Consider the following 18,547-nt stretch of genomic DNA (forward strand, 5'->3'; position numbering starts at 1 on the left):
ACAAAACTGTGTTTGCGTCGAACCTGTCGCTACCGGCACAATGCCCGCGAATAAATTTTTTCGGACGTCTTAAAAATCTCCACTCGCCGTAATGGCTTAATAGCTATCAGCCACGCCAGGCTCAGCGTATACCGGGCGCTGCGTCGCTTCGGCCGGAAAAGAGCGAAGTTCGAAAGTTTGAATGTCATCACAATTCGTTATCAGCAACTGTGCAAACAAAGTGTCGCGGAACCACGATCCCAAAATGGCACCTAAGTAACCGCCGTTGCTTTTTGCAGCGCGCGGTGCTGCGTTCGCGTCCACGCGGGTGGCGTGGAGATCGACACCAACGATAGCAACGCTTGATCGGCAGTTGATACGTAGTGCGGATATAAAAAGCTATGCTTTCGCTGGTTGACCGCCAGACTTAATGCTCTCTCTCCTTTTTTTTTTTTTGTTCCTCACTGCTATACTGCCTCTGAAGAAATGCCTGGAAAGTGAGTGACCTCGGTTGCGGCGTCCGATATCTGCGGCTGTGCTCACCGACCTTGGATATCTTCGTCGCGATTGAACTGAAGCGGTGAACGCACCAGCACGCCACCTCTTTCACGCTTTAAGGACTGTTCTGATTTTTTTTTTCACTTCGTATGCGCAGTATTTTTACCGTAACCGTTCCGGAAGTCTTGTTGTAAAAGTAGGACGCTATGAAAAACGTTCTATATCTGGACGCACTTTCAATGGGTCGCAGAGTAAAGTCGTAAGTGCACCGAAATATGGTCGTTATAACCGATGGATCGTTATACTATTTGGATCGTTATAAGTGTGTTCGACTGTATATCGACATCAGGGTGTCGAACCGAGAAAAAATACTGGATCTGTTTCGGTTCCGGTTCGGATGAATTCATTTCGTTCCTGTTCAGTTCCGGTTCGACTAAATCCCGTACCGAACCGGTTCCATGGGTTTAATTATCAGCGAAATTTATCAGTTTAAAGCGACGGTAAAACCCAATACAAGCAAGAATTTTAAATGCTTCTTCTTCGCAATTAACAGTGGTGCAATTTCAAAATACACCTTTAAACAATTGGGGCAGATATTAGAGAAAACGGATGAAGTAGTGACGATTCACCGGGCACTTACTTGCCAAGCTCTCATGTCGTCCCGGGCTCTAGTGTGCGGTGTTTTCACGAGTGGTTGGCAGGGTGTGTGGTCGATATTTTTCATTTGCGCGAAAATTTTACATCTAGCTTCTTTTTCACACGGAATTAGATATTACAAGTTTGTTTGAAGAGAAAAATTCCCCAGTAAAAAAAATCAATCCCAAAGCCGGCTCGGGTCACAGGCACGTTGGATGAATCGCTGGAAATTCAAAACATTTACCGCTGCAAAACGCACCGTTGCGTCTAACGCCGCATGTGTCTTTCTGTAGACTGTTTGCATCCCTGTAAATGTGCTAAGTTATTTAATTTTGATTTGCAGGAGAAATCGTTTCTAAAAAAACTTACAAACATGACACATCTCCAAAAAATGCCGAAACGTAGGGTCCTGTATTCCCAGTTCTAAAAAAGCTATATAGCTTTTTTAGAAGTGGGAATACAGGACCCTAAATTTCGGCATTTTTTAACTAGCTTATTTACAAGTGGAAATAATACTAAAGAAATCAAACTTCCTATATAGGGAGTTCAGTTTCTTTAGTATCATTCATCTGTCCTTTTTCATTTTTCGTGATAGTTATAGTTATGTACAAAAAAAAAATGGTTCATTCTGAAAAATTCACTGTCTTGCAGGTAAGATGAAAAGGCCATTTTGTATAGTTTTTTTCAAACATTGATGAATCGAAGCCAAAGTTGTTCTTTATCACAGGCCTTAGAATATGTTGCATAATTTGTGTAGTGTAGCTACAAAGCAACACATATCACCTAGCTACCTGTATTGCTATGGCATACTTTAGTGGTTTGCCACAAACTCCTGACGTAAACGCGAGACAAGAAATTCCCGGTACAAACTTGTCCGCTCTACGCGTCCTGAGAAACTAACGATTATACTAAGCTCCGCTGCGCTCGCTGCCCTTGCAGTGATGACACATTTGGTTATGTGCAAGGTTAGACAAAAGAAGCGACGTTTAGGGAAACATCTACTGTATTGTTTTGTGCTTATTCGATGGCTGAAGGCAGCGAGAAAGAGCAGAGATTATTTTGTATGGACTCTACGCGGAATAATTTTAAACCACGAGATGGGCCTTTCTTGATATCCCCATATGAGCACACTTGTCAAAAAAGAAAACAAAACAGAATAAATCAGACCGATTGATGCTCCGGAGCTTTGGCTGTACTATCTGGCGTACCGTACCATGCAGGGTAGCAGAAAGATTATGACGACATGGGTGTATCAACACATAGGCGTTTTCGTTTACCGCCTACGTCCGAAACACGGTCGCCAGAGTTGGTGACCGAAAAAAATTCCGGGCCATCTCCACCAACGTGAAACCTGCAGGGAGGGGCGAAGCATGCAGTGTATAAGTATATTCTTGGCGCCTTGGCGTTTTTGCCAACGGAGATGAAACCATTCCGGGGTAGAGGTATACAGCTTTGCCGTAAAAGTCTCGCGTCTTTGAAGCACGAAGCTCTCTAGCGCGAGGCGTAAACGAGTGTCCCGGTGTTTTTTTTTCTTTTCGTACGCGTTACGTTCTAGCGCGAGGCGTAAACGAGATTCCCGGTGTTTTAGTACCGTGACTACATGAGACGACGATTACAACGACGATTACGAAGACGACGGGAGACGCCAACAGCCCCGGCCCATAAGGGGCTTCGCCCCTAATATGCATTCCTGCCACGGGCTTAGCCACAGAACCACTTCTTCGGATAACACTAGTCACGTATGTGAACTTTTGAGGAGGGTGACCTTTCTAAGCAAATTATGAAATTCAACAGGAAGGCACGTTTAGGGTTTAGCCCTCGCCGTTGCGCAGTGCAGCAATCTTGCGGCCCGATTGCTCATATACAGTAGCAGCGAAGGAAGGTCGAAGTCGACGTTCACATCACCTGCAGGATGCCGAAAGTGTGTCCCGCTGTGCCGTTCGCTCTGCATGCGCGACTAGCAGCCACTAATCGGTGCAAGATTGGTGCGGATACCTTTCCCCATGTTGAGACTACGTACAGAGCGCTGGTAGTGTTGTGATTGCTCTGAGGGGGAAAAGTACGTGGGACGCTACGAAGCTTATCTTTCGTGGAAGAGAAACTCGCCGAATGATATTAAGCGATCGTTATCAACTAAGGGTGGCTGAGCTGCTTCGTCGTGGATCGGTAACCGGTATTTCCTTTTCTAGTTCAGTTCCGACAAAAATGCTGGTGCCGTTCAAATTGTACATACATACATACATACATACATACATACATACATACATACATACATACATATACATACATACATACATACATACATACATACATACATACATACATACATACATACATACATACGATTCAGTAGTCACAGCGAAAAACATAATATTTATTCCCGAAACCCGCCGCGGTGGCTCAGTGGCTAAGGCGTTGCGCTGCTGAGCACTAGGTCGCGGGTTCGATTCCCGGCCGCGGCGGTCGCTTTTCTGATGGAGGCGAAAAGCAAAAACGCCCGTGTGTACGATATTTCAACGCACGTTAAAAATCCCCAGGTGGTCAAAATTAATCCGGAGCCCTCCACTACGGCGCGCCTCATCACCAGCGTTGCGTCGGCGCGTTATACCCTACAATCATCAATATTTATTCTCGAAACGTTGGAATAAATATGTTTTTCGCTGAGAGTCTGTGACTACTCAACCGTATTATTAACTTTATAGCCAGGAACCTTTTTTCTGAACAAATAAAGCTCACGAAGAGCGCGAAAACATAATAAATACCGCACAGCCACGTGAAAAAAAAAATTAACAAATGAAATTCTATACTTACGTTTCTCCCGAAACGTCAAAAGCAAATCATCCCCATTTAACCACAGCCGAGGCGACTACCTTTCGCAGACTTCAAACACATTCCTATCCTTGCGCCACTCGCCTTCACCCTCTACTCTACTACCTGTAATTTCTGTTCCCAACTTGGCACCCTCTACCACACGGAATCGGAGGTAGGGGCAGAAAACCCCATCCCTTACCCCCAATCCTCACCCAACGTACGAGCAGTGGGCGGGCCAGCCACCCAGCTCCGACTTGTCAATCAAGCGTAGCCTGGTGGAGATGGCCAGGGCAGCCAGCACGGACCAGGGCTTTCCGGACTAGAGGAGACCCCCCACCGGGCGGGCGCCCAACCATCAGCGCCTGAAGCTCGTCTTAACAAAGTCTTCACTCACTCATCTGTTAAATGTTTTTCACGTTCGTCTGTCTTTACTTACATTATATATATCAAGCACATGTGTGTTTTCACAAACGTAAATTAATTTGATTGATTGTGGGGTTTAACGCGCCGACGCAACGCAGGCGATGAGGCGCGCCGTAGTGGAGGGCTCCGGATTAATTTTGACCACCTGGGGATCTTTATCGTGCGCCGAAATCTCGTACACACGGGCGTTTTTGCTTTTCGCCTCCATCAGAAAAGCGGCCGCCGCGGCCGGGAATCGAACCCGCGACCTCGTGCTCAGCAGCGCAACGCCTTAGCCACTGAGCCACCGCGGCGGGTACAAACGTAAATTAAGAACGCACAAGCAATTCAATTGCAACACTTCGCAGTCTAACACGAGCAATTACGTTCACCGCTAATTGGTTCTTAACCGCTCTGTTGCCACGTAATCACTTTTATTCGCGTCTACCTCAAATATCCACAAACCCCGTTCCCAAACGACCACGCGCCCACACTACGCGCACCATCGTTTACAACAGCAAATGCTTATCATTCGCATTCCTATCTACGAACCTGTCCGCATTCCGAAGTGGGCGCCTTACCGTCTGCTCCAGTGCTCCCTTAATGCTTTCGCCGCCGACCATCCTTAACGATCTTGCTCCGGACCAACGCCGCCTGTATTAACATTGCCTGACGCGTCGCGCGCTTTTCAATGGGAAGGGTAGGAACGCTTAGTTCAGGCACTGATCCGCTATGTGGCGCGTGCCGGCGGACATCTCGCCTTACGTCACTGCTCGCGAGTCGCGAACGCTGCACCCACTTCTACGACGTGTGTCTGTCAGATTGCCTGTTGGGCTTCAAGGGCCGTTTCGCTTACATCTTAGCCACGACGGGGCGCTAGTTCTGTGGCGCACTGGGGATCTCGTTCAACGTGTTGCTCGCTCCATACTTGCTGAATTTTTCCAAAGATAAAGACGGAGGCGGACTGAAATAGTGTAAGAACATACTGATTGTCGGGTAGACATATAGCTAACAGAAAAAGGATATTTTCGGATGGGGCAGCCATTATTTTACTGATATTTTTCTTTCTGGAGTATTTAGATAAGAAAAAATTGCGTGCACGTTTTTTGTTCAGGCGCTCACTTCTACGATTACTTTCCAATAATATCACGTGCTTGTAAACTTCAGAAAATTATAGGAAACAAAAGGATAAGCAGCTGGGATCCGGCACGCTGTCCTGGCGCTTCTACAGTACGTCCTCAATTTTAGAAGTGCGTACCGATGCGGAGTGCGAACAGCGGGGTCAGAACAATACCTAAATGCGGAGGGGATAGAGGTGGGATGCCCCACTCAGAAAATTTCAGGGCCTGTGATCCGAGTAGATAAGCGCGCAAAGCCGGCATCAGCCTGCGGCAGCGCAAGGGATTTTGCTTCGTGACAAAGGAAGTTTTATCAGTGACAGACCAAGACAGACAGGCATGGTGAAAAACAAGAAGGCGTAGGAGCGCCGCCTCGGGAACGCTAAACAAACTTTCCACTATTTTGCATAGTTTCCGAGAAGCGGCGCTGGCTGGCGGACACGAAAGCACGCTGGAAGGCTACGGAGCGGGGAAGGGTAGGAGAGAGCAACAGGAGAGTGGCTGTTTGGCCATTTTTCGCTCACGCGTTAGGCATTGTTTATACAGGCGGCGTTGTCCGGACGGTACGGCCTGCGACGCTTACGAAATCCGACACACAGATGGCGGTCGCGCGCGAAGCACGGCGCATCGCACGGACTGGCACTGTTTGACTACGGGTGCGGACTGAGCTGCGAATGGCCCGTTCACCGTCCATCGGCCAAACCCTGCAAAGCAACACAGACGCAGTGACCACGTGCCTCACGGACGACTATCTCCAGCCGTCAGATAACAGCTGGACGTATGCGTTGAGCGGCTTTACAAAACAAAAGGGGCAGCCCCGGAATCGCATTACGGCAGGTGGCGGCTAGAGGAAAATGTTTTGACGGTTCCGCGGCGACGAGGAAAAAGTGAAGGCGCAAACTGTTGTGCCCAAAAATAATTTTGTGGCGAAGAATAGAAATAAAACGACTGCCGGCTGCAAACGACGGTGGGCGATAGCAATTTTTACGCCAGTAATTTCGCTTCATCGTGAACACATCAGCTGAAAAATGGGATTAATAACAATAATAATGCAACTGAATATACGAGAGCGCCAGCAAAACATGAAGGGACGGATAGAAGAGAGATAGAAGTAAAGAAGACACCCGCGAGAGTAAATTTGCTACAACTGGGTAGAGCTGTCGAAAGAAGGAGATACTCGTACGTGCCGCCATGAAATAGTTGGGTCGCGACGGCAGTTGGAGGTGACTCTAAGGGCAGACAGCAACGTCGTTGACAGAAATTTGGTCCTGGATGAGTACAGCTCTGAAGCGAGCAGCTTTGCGTTCAAGGCTCTTGAGGCCTCTCTTGTTACCGTATCTAAGGTTTCGATTCGGTATCTTGGCGAGAACAAAGCAAAGACGCGACAAACAGAGAACGTTTGGCGTACCGTTCATTGCAGCTATCACAAAAAAAAAAAAGAAACAACCCTCCGAGATTCCTTTTCCTTTTATCGCCACTTCACCTCGATGGGCGTTGTTATGTACCCAGTGAGCGCTCGACGTTAGCGGGCAGGTCAGCCAGCAGAGGAAACAACCCAGACTGAGTGGAACGTTGACGAGGCTCAAAAGAAATCATTTGAATGTTACGGAGTCATTATTAAAGCGAAAGTATTAAATGAACTACCCACCACGGTGGCTCAGTGGCTAAGGCGTTGCGCTGCATAGCCTAAGGATGCGGGTTCGATTCCCCAGCGTGGTGGCTGCTTTTCTGGTGGAGGTCAAAAGCGATAACGCCCGTGTGTCGAGATATCGGCGCAATTTGTTAAAGATCCCCAGGTGGTCAAAATTGATCCGGAGCCCTCCACTACGGCGCGGCTCATAGCCTAGGTGTACTTTCTGCGCGTTGAATGCCATAATTTGTTTTAGTTAAATGCGGTACTGAGCGAGAAAGCCGGCTCTTAAATTCCCGCGACTGCGAAGAGTTCCATAGGACGGGCGTCGCGTTAATAAAACGCAGGAAAATGACCCCTGCTCCAGTTGGGAAGAGCGCAGAGTGCTTCACCGATAACGCGCCGTGCTGGGCGCACCCTACGGTGCAACAGTCAAAAGCGAGCCAGGCCTCTACGCACGGCTGTATAATAACAAAAAGTGCCGTCCAAATGATCCCTGTCTACAGCCAACGTGCTAGCGCAGAAACCGTAAAAAAATTAAAGCCATTCCACTCAATTGAAAGCTGTGGGAATTTGAGAGCAGTGGTTCGCCATAATGGTCTGTAGCACCGTTATCCGTTCACTGCTACCACCCAACGCAATTCAAATTTCCCGCCTTCGAGGTGCTCGCGCGCCCCCTGCCTGAAACTGCACCAGCGGGAGTGCTTTTTTTTTTTTTGTGTATGTGTGCTTGCTTCTCCTCCCGCACGTGCCGGCGTTGCACTGCCACTTTTTTTCGCTTACTATCGTAAAAACAAACCCAACGAGCGAACTAAATGAACGCGGGCGCTGCAGGTTAATGACGTATATTTTGCCTCAAATGCACCTGCAGTTTTCTTTGCACTAAACAACGGGGAGATGTATGACAAGCGCCAGCTGTTCACGAGTTTTGAACGCTTATGACTACAAAACCGCTTGGCTTTAGAAGCCTCTGAGTTGCGCCGCGGCGACAGCCACTACGACGGAACGCCGTGTGGCTCCACTTGGGTCCGGCGAGCGAGCAACGACGACAAGCGCGGCCCTAAATAACACGCACCACGTTAATCGATTAAGTACTTGCGTTTTGTCTTAAATTCACCGAATACAACCTTTGCGCCGGCTATTTGCCGAGTTGTTTCTACCGGCCGTGGCAGCACTCGATGAAAACAGTTCCGTTTCTTTTTTTTTTTTTCCTGCGTGCTCGATTTATCGATAACGTTACTCATGCCGATATGTAAGGCTTAGTTTATTTATACTGGATACATGCCTGGGTCTTCTGCGAGGCCATCATACAACGAACTCCCACTGAATATGCCGAGCAAGGGACACGTTTTGTCATACAAGCGGCAAGTTCTGTCCGGCGCAGTCGTGCACTTTGCGAAAGGGAAGCTATCTTATGACATGCTTCCCCTCGCTGACACATAGACCATTGTACGTGTCTTGTTATTAGAGATGCCCCGTGGCTCGCTATATATCCGAGCCGAGCCGGCAGGGCTGCCTTGCGATACCAGACACTCTGTCTGGAGAGGAACGAAGGACTGGAGACGACGTCGAGGCTGTCCGGTAGGAGCAATTACGCTCGAGATTTATGCTCGCAGAAGCTGCGATGCCGTCGCGTTCTCTTGGTTGTGTTTATCTTGCTTCGGCGGCTGGATTCCCGCCATACGTTCCGAGAAGAGGGAGGAAAATGCGGAAAGTTGGGCCCGCAGAAAGATAGGTCGTTCAGGTCGCCAGGTTACATTACAGCAGGTAACAAGTTACAAACAGGTTACAAACGCGTTTTCTGCTTAATTTTACCCCGACCGAGAGGCGAGCCCCCCATCAAAACCCGTTCTAATTCAAAAGTTGGAGAAGAATGATGAGACCTATTTCTTGTTTGAGTGAGCACAACTTATTGTGTGGGGAAATTCTCATAATAACTACGAGATTTTCTTCAGGGCCGGGGTACCACTCGTTATTTGACATTGACGGTCATGCAGGAAAACGGGTGGTGTAGGTGTGCATTTTTGTGGTTCACACTACCCTAGGGTACACTAGGGTACTCTAGGCTACGGTTATAAAGAGCATCCAGGCGGTGGAGCCCGGAAAAGCCGGAATTAACTGTTTTTTGATGACCGAATCTCTAGAAATTGTACCTGCTCCGTAGCACCGGCTACATTTACTTAGCGCAGTTGATGATGGCTTGCATTTGTACACGTCGAATACATTGTACTTTTTCTTAACAAGTTAATGGCACGTTTAGTATTCTACCTACACTGACAGAATAGGATAGGTGGTTGGTACGGCTAAAATGTCATTTACAGCTAACTTTTCGGTCTACGCCACGTTAAAAAAGGGCTCTCCAGAGGTAGAGGAAGCAATAGCGGTCCCGCTCTATTCTTAGTGTGGCGTTTCCGTTCCGAGAGTAGGGTCAGTGTCGCGTGACGCTCGCCAGCTCAATACGCACCGCTACCACGCTTCGCGAGCTCTCCCGTTTTTACTTCTTTCCCCCTCATTTCTCCTCCGCTTGGGAGTATCAAAAAAGAAGCGCAAAGATTAAGCTCGCCGTGGCACGCAACCATTAAGCGTAACGACAAGGACGGTTTTGTTCCCTGGCGCGAATGGCCATGCCACGGTCTGGCAATAAACCAGCCCGGGTCCGCCCCGGTTTGTTTCGCTCCGCCAGAGGCTGCGCTCTGTACCTTCGTATCGAGCGGGACTGGCTATAATAAGTTGTCGCTCCTGGGCGGCCCCCGCGGCTGACACACATTAATGAGACCCGCGTTTCCGTTGTGACACACTCGCTTCCGACGGCACCGACGTTCCGCTGAATAAAATTCGGTCCTCTGATTTTAAACCCTGAGGACATACGTAATGAAAGGCAATTTTTTTGCGAAAGTTTGAATGTTATGATGAGATTACCGACTGAACGCCCTCGTGTGAACGAATTGGTTGGTCACTGTCTGCTTGTCACCATTCGAAGAAAGAAAGAAAGAAAGAAAGAAAGAAAGAAAGAAAGAAAGAAAGAAAGAAAGAAAGAAAAAGAAACAAAGAAAGAAACAAAGAAAGGAAGAAAGAAATAATGAGACCCGCGTTTCCGTTTTGAGACGCTCGTTTTTGACGGCACCGACGTTCTTCTGAAGAAAATTCAGATACGTGATTCTGAACCGCCAGGAAATACGTAATGTGAGCCAAATATTTTGCCAAAGTTTGTTATAATGCGATTATTATCGGCTGAACGCCCCCGTGTGGACGAATTGGTAGGTCACTGTTTGCTTGTCACCATTCAGAGAAAGAAAGAAAGAAAGAAAAAAAGAAAGAAAGAGACCCACGTTTCCGTTTTGACACGGTCGTTTTTGACGGCACCGACGTTCCTCCGAAGAAAATTCAGATGCGTGATTCTGAACCGCCAGGAAATACGTAAGGTGAGCCAAATATTTTGCGAAGGTTTGTTATAATGCGATTATCGGCTGAACGCCCCCGTGTGGACGAATTGGTTGGTCACTGTTTGCTTGTCACCATTCAGAAAAAGAAAGAAAGAAAGAAAGAAAGAAAGAAAGAAAGAAAGAAAGAAAGAAAGAAAGAAAGAAAGAACAAGAAATCACGTTACAAGGAGAAGGGACAGTGCCTTACGACCACTACTTCTTTCGTTCCTCACGGCCTTGTTACAACCGTGGCGCTGTGAAAGATGCATGATCGGGCCTCCACGGCGAAAGAACGGAAAAAGTGTGAATTATCTACACCAATAGCTACAAACTAAAGTTAACTGTTCACTACTACTCGAAACACGTACGAAGAGCTAAACCTGGGTGTTAGTTCGTCCCAGAGCGAATTTATCCTCGTGGAAAGCACTAACATTTACTGTTTCACATGCTAAAAACTACAATTTCCCCTTGAGGCACTACGGCTTCGCGTTAAGCGCATTACCCAGCGATGAAGATTGTAACGACAGTTGCTACTGGTTTTGCCATATCTTCCTTTATCCTGTAGCTCTTCCAGGCTGAGGTAACAAGTATTCACGGGAAAACGAAATTGGACGCCCAGACCTATTCCTGCCTTATAAGGGCGCGCCCAAGTGGACGGCTACACAATAATTTAGGCCGCCTTGGGCCGAAGGCTGTTCGCTCGAATCCGTTGGTTGAAGTATTCTGACATTTTTAAAATGGCGCTGAGAGATCCCGGAGAGGCAAGAAAGTTGCAGTGAAATATACGTTTAGTTCTTAGGCCGGGTTTAGACCATTGCCGCAACTGCCTTAATAACTCTAAAGAATTACGTCATTGTGCGTATAAGCCAACGGAACTGGGTGACACGTCGTTATTTTTTACGTCCATAGATCACGATATGGCTTTTGCGTCGGTAGTCTGAACATAGCCTTAAGATGTACGACGCGATAGCGCTACTTCGGCGACCAGGGATCGTTTCGGAACGGGCTTCCTGAATTTGCCATAAACCTTTTCCAACACCGAAGCTCAGTCAAGACAGCAAGACTAGCTTCAATGGCTTAAAACCGCCGAGGCACAGGAAAGACAGACGCCATCTACGCTTGTGTGGCTTAAGCTAGCTGTGGGCGTAAAAGGTTGCGGGTGCGTGGTGTTGGTACGTTTCAGCAAGCCCCGGATGCAGCAGCTTGTTCCATGCCCTCTCAATCAGCTCAAGCTGACCTTGAGGTTACAAGATAGTAAGAGCGGCTCCCCACTTCTCTAGACAAGTGGAATAAGTAATTCCTGAGTTGTGCTCCAATGAGCATACCCTCGGACATAGCTAAGGGGCGCGAAACAGGGTGCATACTTTCCGCATCTACACAGTTTAGAGTAAACGTCGGATGTTTCCTACCAAACATCTTCGCTCCTATATATATATATATATATATATATATATATATATATATATATATATATATATATATATATATATATATATAGTTAGGAAATGAGGAACTCGTTGAGAAAATACAGAAAGATAGGTCGGCAGTCTACAACGCCAAAGGAGGCATAGGGGTGTTGTTAGGATTTTTTTTTACTGCGGTTAGTGCAGTTAACATTTTTAAATAAACGTAAGAAAGAAAGAAAGAAAAACACGCGCCCAGAGTGGGGGCGTGGGTTCGGTCCCCACTCTGGGCGCGTGTTTTTCTTTCTTTCTTTCTTACGTTTATTTAAAAATTTAAAAATGTTAACTGCACTAACCGTAGTAAAAAAAATCCTAACAACACCCCTATGCCTCCTTTGGCGTTGTAGACTGCCGATATATATATATATATATATATATATATATATATATATATATATATATATATATATATATATATATTATATAGCGAATCAGAATTGGAAATGAGGGGCTCGTTGAAATAAGACAGAAATAAGAATTGGCAGTCAAGAAAACCTCGGAAAGCAAAGGGGAGGATGTAGTAGGTCAAGATAAAGAATTTGGAAAATAAGAAAGTGGAGAAAAAATGCCCGCCAGGTGGGATCCGACCCCACGACCTCCAGAATACCGGTCTGGTGCGATGACCACTACGCTACCGGCGGGGCTACTTTAGCCTCCACTTTCTGGGGTATTTATGTTCAGGTGTTTTTGTTTCCTGCGCTTTGGGGTGGTAGCCAGCGCCACTCCGACTTATATATATATATATATATATATATATATATATATATATATATATATATATATATATATATATATATATATATATATATATATATATATATATATATATATATATATATATATATATATACGGTTCAAGTGCCCTTTCCCGGAGTTCTGGCTGAAAACATCGACGTGGAGTTTCCGACAATCGCCCAGAGCATGACGCCCGGAACACCTGTGCAACAACGCCGCTCGATATTGACGACCGATAACCTACGCCAGCCGCCCACACCCGCTCCCCGCATTAGGACCGACTGATATGTAAATGGTGAGTCCGGTTCTGTGCCTACATTCCACAGCGCCACATTCCTAAAAATAAGAAAACTTTCTGACAAACGAATTAGACATGATCTTCATAAATCAACGCTTCAAGTGTACCTAAAAGCTGGAGTAACCCCTAAAGGTATCACGCTCTCTCACGCGCCTTCCATAACGAACCTTGATCATCACGACCGACTAGCATGGCAGAACGTTCTCTCAAGTGCTTCTCTCGAACTTGTAAAAATTGCCATCAATCATAGCGAAAAACAGGTGAAACAGCTAACTGCCCAAACGATAGCTCTTATCCGCTCCAACGGGCCCCTGTCACCAGACGAAATAAACTCCTTAGTGGAGTTCGAAAAAGCTAAACATCGTGACCTCATAGACACAAAAATTCGCAAACTAAGACGAGATAGAGTTCCCAACCCTACTTTGCCTAAAATTTCGCCTTTCAACTATAGCCCCGACCCTCAACCACTTTCTTGCATAGTGAATAACCAACCTACTACAGAACCACGCGGCACCGCTATCGTAAACTTATCTAGTACTGCCCTGTCACCTGATGAAACAAAACTACTCTCGAAGGGGCTGAACTTCTGCCCCACAACCGGCTGCTTTAATGAATTCCAGTTACTTCAAGACCTAGATAACTTTGCAAGAAATTTAAGACTAAGAGAATACTTTTTAGATAAGCCTCCTAACGTTCAAGATGCGCAGACACGCCCAAACAGGGATTGGACGCCAAGCACTCAACGTGACGAGTGCCTGAATCTGTACATCGCCGCTGTGCAAAAAGATGTCATGCGGGAATATGAAATTCACAAAGGTAAACGTCAAAATTTAACAAAGTCTGAAAAAGCGTGCTTGAAGGGTTTGAAAAATAGAACTGACATAACAATTAAGCCTGCCGATAAAGGAGGAGCGATTGTAATCATGAATACTGTGGATTACATTCGAGAAGGGCACCGGCAACTTGATGATTCAAACTTTTATGAGCGCCTTGCGGAGGACCCCACGATTGAGCACACCAAAATCGTAACTTCGGTATTAAAAGATCTCTTGGACGGGGGAAAAATAACCTCCAGTGAGCACAGTTTAATGCGACCAGTGCAACCCCGTCCGGGCCGATTTTACATGCTTCCTAAGATCCATAAAACTGGCAACCCAGGGCGCCCAATCATATCCGGCATTGGCACAATCACCGAACCCATATCGGGGTTTGTGGACAAACTAATAAGGCACATTCCCAGCGTCCTGGACTCGTACATAAAAGACACCACGGATTTCCTCAAAGCTATTTCGGATCTTCGTGTACCAAAGGACTCGTAACTAGTAACCCTTGACGTATCTTCCCTTTACACTAACATCCCCCATGACGAAGGGATAGCCGCACTAACCAGCATGTATGCGCTCCATAAACAGCCAGATACCCCAGACTGCCATGTAGTTGCGAGGTTAGCGGCCCTCGTCTTAGAACTAAATTCATTTGAATTCAACAATGAGTACTTTCGGCAAGTTAGTGGAACCGCCATGGGAACCAAGATGGCACCAAGCTACGCCAATCTGTTTATGGGGAAGTTAGAGGCCACATTCCTGTCTGAATCCCACTTAAAACCCCTCCTGTACAAAAGGTACATTGACGATATCTTTTTTATTTGGACCTACAACGAGGATGAGCTCCTCCACTTCATCGACTGTTACAATTCTGCACACCCGAACATCAATTTTACTCACACCTACTCTCAATAGAGCATAAACTTCCTGGATGTGACCGTGACAATTGAAGACGGTGAACTCACGACAAAGCTGTATCGGAAGCCAACAGATCGCCAGCAATATCTACATTACCAAAGCGATCACCCACGTCACTGTAAGAATAGCATTCCTTATAGCCAGGCCCACCGTTTCAAACGAATCTGCTCAAAATCGGAAGATTTCACTACCAACGCCAAAAATTTAAAAACCATGCTGGAGGGGCAGGGGTACCCAGCGCGTGTAACTGATGACGCCATAAAAAAGGCCGAAGCACTCAACCGCGTGGACCTAATTGCGAACCGTCCCCCACAACGCGACTTACAACGAACAGACCTATGCTTAACGTACAGCACCAACTTTCCTAACGTAAAAAACATCTTGAAGCGGCACTACAACATTCTGGAACAAAGTGAACGCCTCAAACGGGCGTTTCCGTCCGTTCCAGGCGTCGTCTACCGACGATCCCGGAACCTCAAAGACACACTCGTGAACGCAAGGACAAATTCATTGTCCGCGCATAATGAATGCCGGCCATGCCTGAAACCGCGGTGCCTTGTCTGCAAGGCAATGCAACAGACAGGCATTGCTCAAAGCTCCAACTCAGAGTACTCTTTAAAAATTCGCGGGAACATGACGTGCGACACTTCCAATGTGATTTATTTGATTGAATGCAATGTGTGTCGAATGCAATATATAGGGCAGACAGGGACCTCTTTCAGGCTCCGGTTCAATAATCACAAAGCGCACGCCAAAACGCGCCCGACCCTGCCTCTCTCCAGACACCTCAGCCTTCCAGATCATTCTTTCGATAAACTAAGCGTCACGCTCTTAGAGACGGGGTTCAGGTCAAACCGGGAACGAGAACAACGTGAATCATACCTCATATACCGATTCAATACAATCAAAAAAGGTATAAATGAGGACCCAGGCACACTTGCAGCGATTAAAACATTGTCATCTACCTAACCGTATGAGTGGCGCTGTGGGTGTAGCCGGAACCGGACTCTCGAAATCACATGCACGTGAGCGTTTGTTCAGTGGATTTTTCCCACATTGCTGATGTCTTTCCGTTTTTGTTTTCATTTTTATTCCTTCTCTCCTTTTCCGCTCTTCGTGTTCACTCCTATCCTTTTTTTTTTCTTCCTAATTCTCTCTTTTATAATCTTGTGTTATAACTTTGGAAACTTTTTCTAAATCTCCGTCACAATCTTACAATTAAGTAATGTTGCTTAGTGTCGGTGCTGTTTCAGCAATAACTTCTGTTTACCTTCTCCCCAAAACACGTGTTCGAAAATTGGTTGGTGGATTTAAACGTTTGGATATGGCGCATAACCCGGAAGATAAGCAATACAATTTTGGGGTCTGCGTTATTACTCGAGCGCACATATCTTTGCCGCTGTTATCACTATTCGCCCCCGCGGACTGGTTACATTTTTGACTGCTTGCAAATCTATTTTTCCCTCCCTTGCACCTACAGTCGTCTTCTAAGCCCGGCTACCGAACCATCGGGGTTTATTTTCTCCGTTCCCCCCCCCCCCCCCCCCCCCCCCCATCCCGTTGAGCAGCTTGCGTTCTGGTTTGGCTGTTTTCCGTCCCATCCCCCACTCAGCGGAGGGGAGACACCGACGACGCACGGGTTGTCGCTGAACTGCAAAGTGGCAGCTCTTAACAAAGACCTGAAAACTCGGCCTAGCGCCCCGTTCTCGGAAGGCGTCCGTCCGGCGAGGGAACGGTGGAATGGTGGCGGACCGTTTCCTTCTGCACGAACACAAAACGTCCTTTAATTGTCTCAGCTCCGGGAACGGGCCCATAAACGGGCTGTAAAATGCCTTGTTTGCACTTTCCGAACATATGGCGGGACACTCGCTTTCAATCAACGGAAACGCGATCCCTCGGAGCGTCTGGGCGTTAGCATAGTGACGGCTAGCGGCGGAAGATATACTGCCTTCTCTCCTTTGTTCTACAACCCCACTTTCGGACGCTGTTGAGCTTTTCGCGTTTCCGCCACCACACGAATTCATGTTCAGTGCTCTTTCATCTCCCTTTCTTCCTTTTTTTTCTTTTTTTTCTCTCCAACTATCTTGGCGTCTCTCTCTTCGTTGTTCATTTTTTGTTCATTCTTCCAATAAGGAAGATTCCCGCTTCGTGTTTGTGTTGTTCACGTATGTTTGTGTGTGGTATCGTTGGCCATTCGTAAACCCGCTTTCCACTTTCGACATATATGCTCTCTTCCGAAACGACCGAAGCCATCATTCCTGTAGAAGACTTGTCTCGAAGTCGAAACGTCGAAATAAACCCTCCGCTATTGCTGTTACCGAGGTTTCTTACTTTATATATATATATATATATATATATATATATATATATATATATATATATATATATATATATATATATATGGTTTGTTTTCCGCGCAGGGCTTGCAATTCCTCATTTCGCGAAAGATCGTGCTCTAGGTTGAGAAAGAAGACAGATTCACCATGTTTTTTCAGGGAGGGAGATGAGGCAATCGTTGCCTCAAGAAGCACAGCAAGTGAGTTCGCGTGCTTCTTGGTCAGCACCCTCAATCCCTTCCAGACCATCGCGCATACGGGTGTACATGTCCTTTCGACTTGCTTCATTGTACGTGGGAGAATCTTCCGGAAGCGCTTAGGTATTCTATCTGTATTGATGTTTGAAATGCTGTGATTAGAGTCTCAATGATGTTTGTGCTTTTATTTCATAGTTTCGCTACCTGTATTGCCGAAAGGACGGGCCCAATTTCCGCTTCTTCCGTTCCTGTGTGAGGGGGAGGGTCATGCAGTCACGAGGATCGCCGCGGTATTCCGTTGCGACTATTTTTGCCTCAGTACTTTGGAACGTTCCGGCATCGGTGTATACTGTATTTGCACCGTTTTGGTAATTTAATTGAGGGTATGGAATCCTGGCTTCTCGCCTGTCTCTGCGCTGGTTCGGATCCAATGATTTCGGCTGGGAAGGGTTTTTATGGGTAGTCGCTGGATCGGTGACATGTCTATCATGAAGTCCACTGTCATCTCCACGAAGGGGGGGGGGGGGGGGGGGGGGGGGGTACTCTTAGATACAATTACCCGTTACAATTTTATTTACCAGCCGCTTCCTTTGCACTAGGAGAGTGGCTTCCCCGATGTCTTCAAAGGCGTTGTAAGACGCAATTTGAGGACCTTTTCGGCGACCGTGAAAACAGGTAAGTTGAGGACTGCCTTATATCTGTCCCGATGAAGGCGTTTATTTGGTTTTCTTTGGTGAGAGTAAGTTCGCTGCGCAGCAGGCTGCCCATAATCAGTGCCAACATGCGCTATCGTTTCCTCTTTCACTCGTGCTGCTCCCTAGTTAAGCGTTTTACAATGTTGCACAATTTGTTAAAAATTTTCTGTATTTTGGCGATCCTGAGAACGGCTCTGCCGCTTCTAGTAGGGCCATGCCGAGAAGTCTTCCATGAGTGTTTTTGGTGGCGACATTCTAAAATTTTCTGGGTGCATTTTTTTTGTTTTTTTTTAACCGCCTGGTGCCATGACTCGCTTGCCCCACACACATTTCGGTTGTGACTGAACCGCGGAAAATTTGAAAAGGAAATTAAAAATTGCGTAATTAGACGCTATAAACTTGGTTTCATTTTTCACGACATTTTAGTTCGTTTCTGCTCATAATCTAGACCTCCCTTGGTTTTTCAGACACTGGCGATAAACTCCTGCCCCCATCTGTAGTTAGGTGACACCATGTTTGTGCCGGCTATAGTTGCGATGGGACAGCCGCTTTGCGGCGATGGCGTCAGTTGCGGACACGGTTGGC

The 18,547-nt window shown here is 46.7% G+C and overlaps 1 protein-coding gene across 5 annotated transcripts in view; it reads right to left on the reverse strand.

The window, feature by feature from the left end:
* LOC144178495 (beta-1,3-galactosyltransferase 1-like) overlaps positions 1-18,547 on the reverse strand; it is a 93,755-nt gene that overhangs the window by 24,409 nt on the left and 50,799 nt on the right. For 2 of the 5 annotated variants that reach the window (XM_077706397.1, XM_077706396.1), the window contains exons 2-3: positions 6,000-6,148; positions 4,908-4,964 (exon numbers count right to left, since the gene is read on the reverse strand). The exons of 2 other annotated variants lie outside the window; for them this stretch is intronic. In XM_077706397.1, the coding sequence (XP_077562523.1) occupies positions 4,908-4,949 (42 nt within the window). In that variant the 5' untranslated portion in view covers positions 4,950-4,964; positions 6,000-6,148. Of the gene's footprint in view, positions 1-4,878; positions 4,971-5,999; positions 6,149-18,547 lie in introns of those variants that run through there. One more of the 5 variants, XM_077706400.1, reaches the window with a different exon arrangement.

The sequence above is a fragment of the Haemaphysalis longicornis genome, unplaced genomic scaffold, assembly GCF_048455015.1.
Source record: "Haemaphysalis longicornis isolate Haplotype H1 unplaced genomic scaffold, Haemaphysalis longicornis Haplotype H1 scaffold_4, whole genome shotgun sequence".
Classification (NCBI taxonomy): domain Eukaryota; kingdom Metazoa; phylum Arthropoda; class Arachnida; order Ixodida; family Ixodidae; genus Haemaphysalis; species Haemaphysalis longicornis.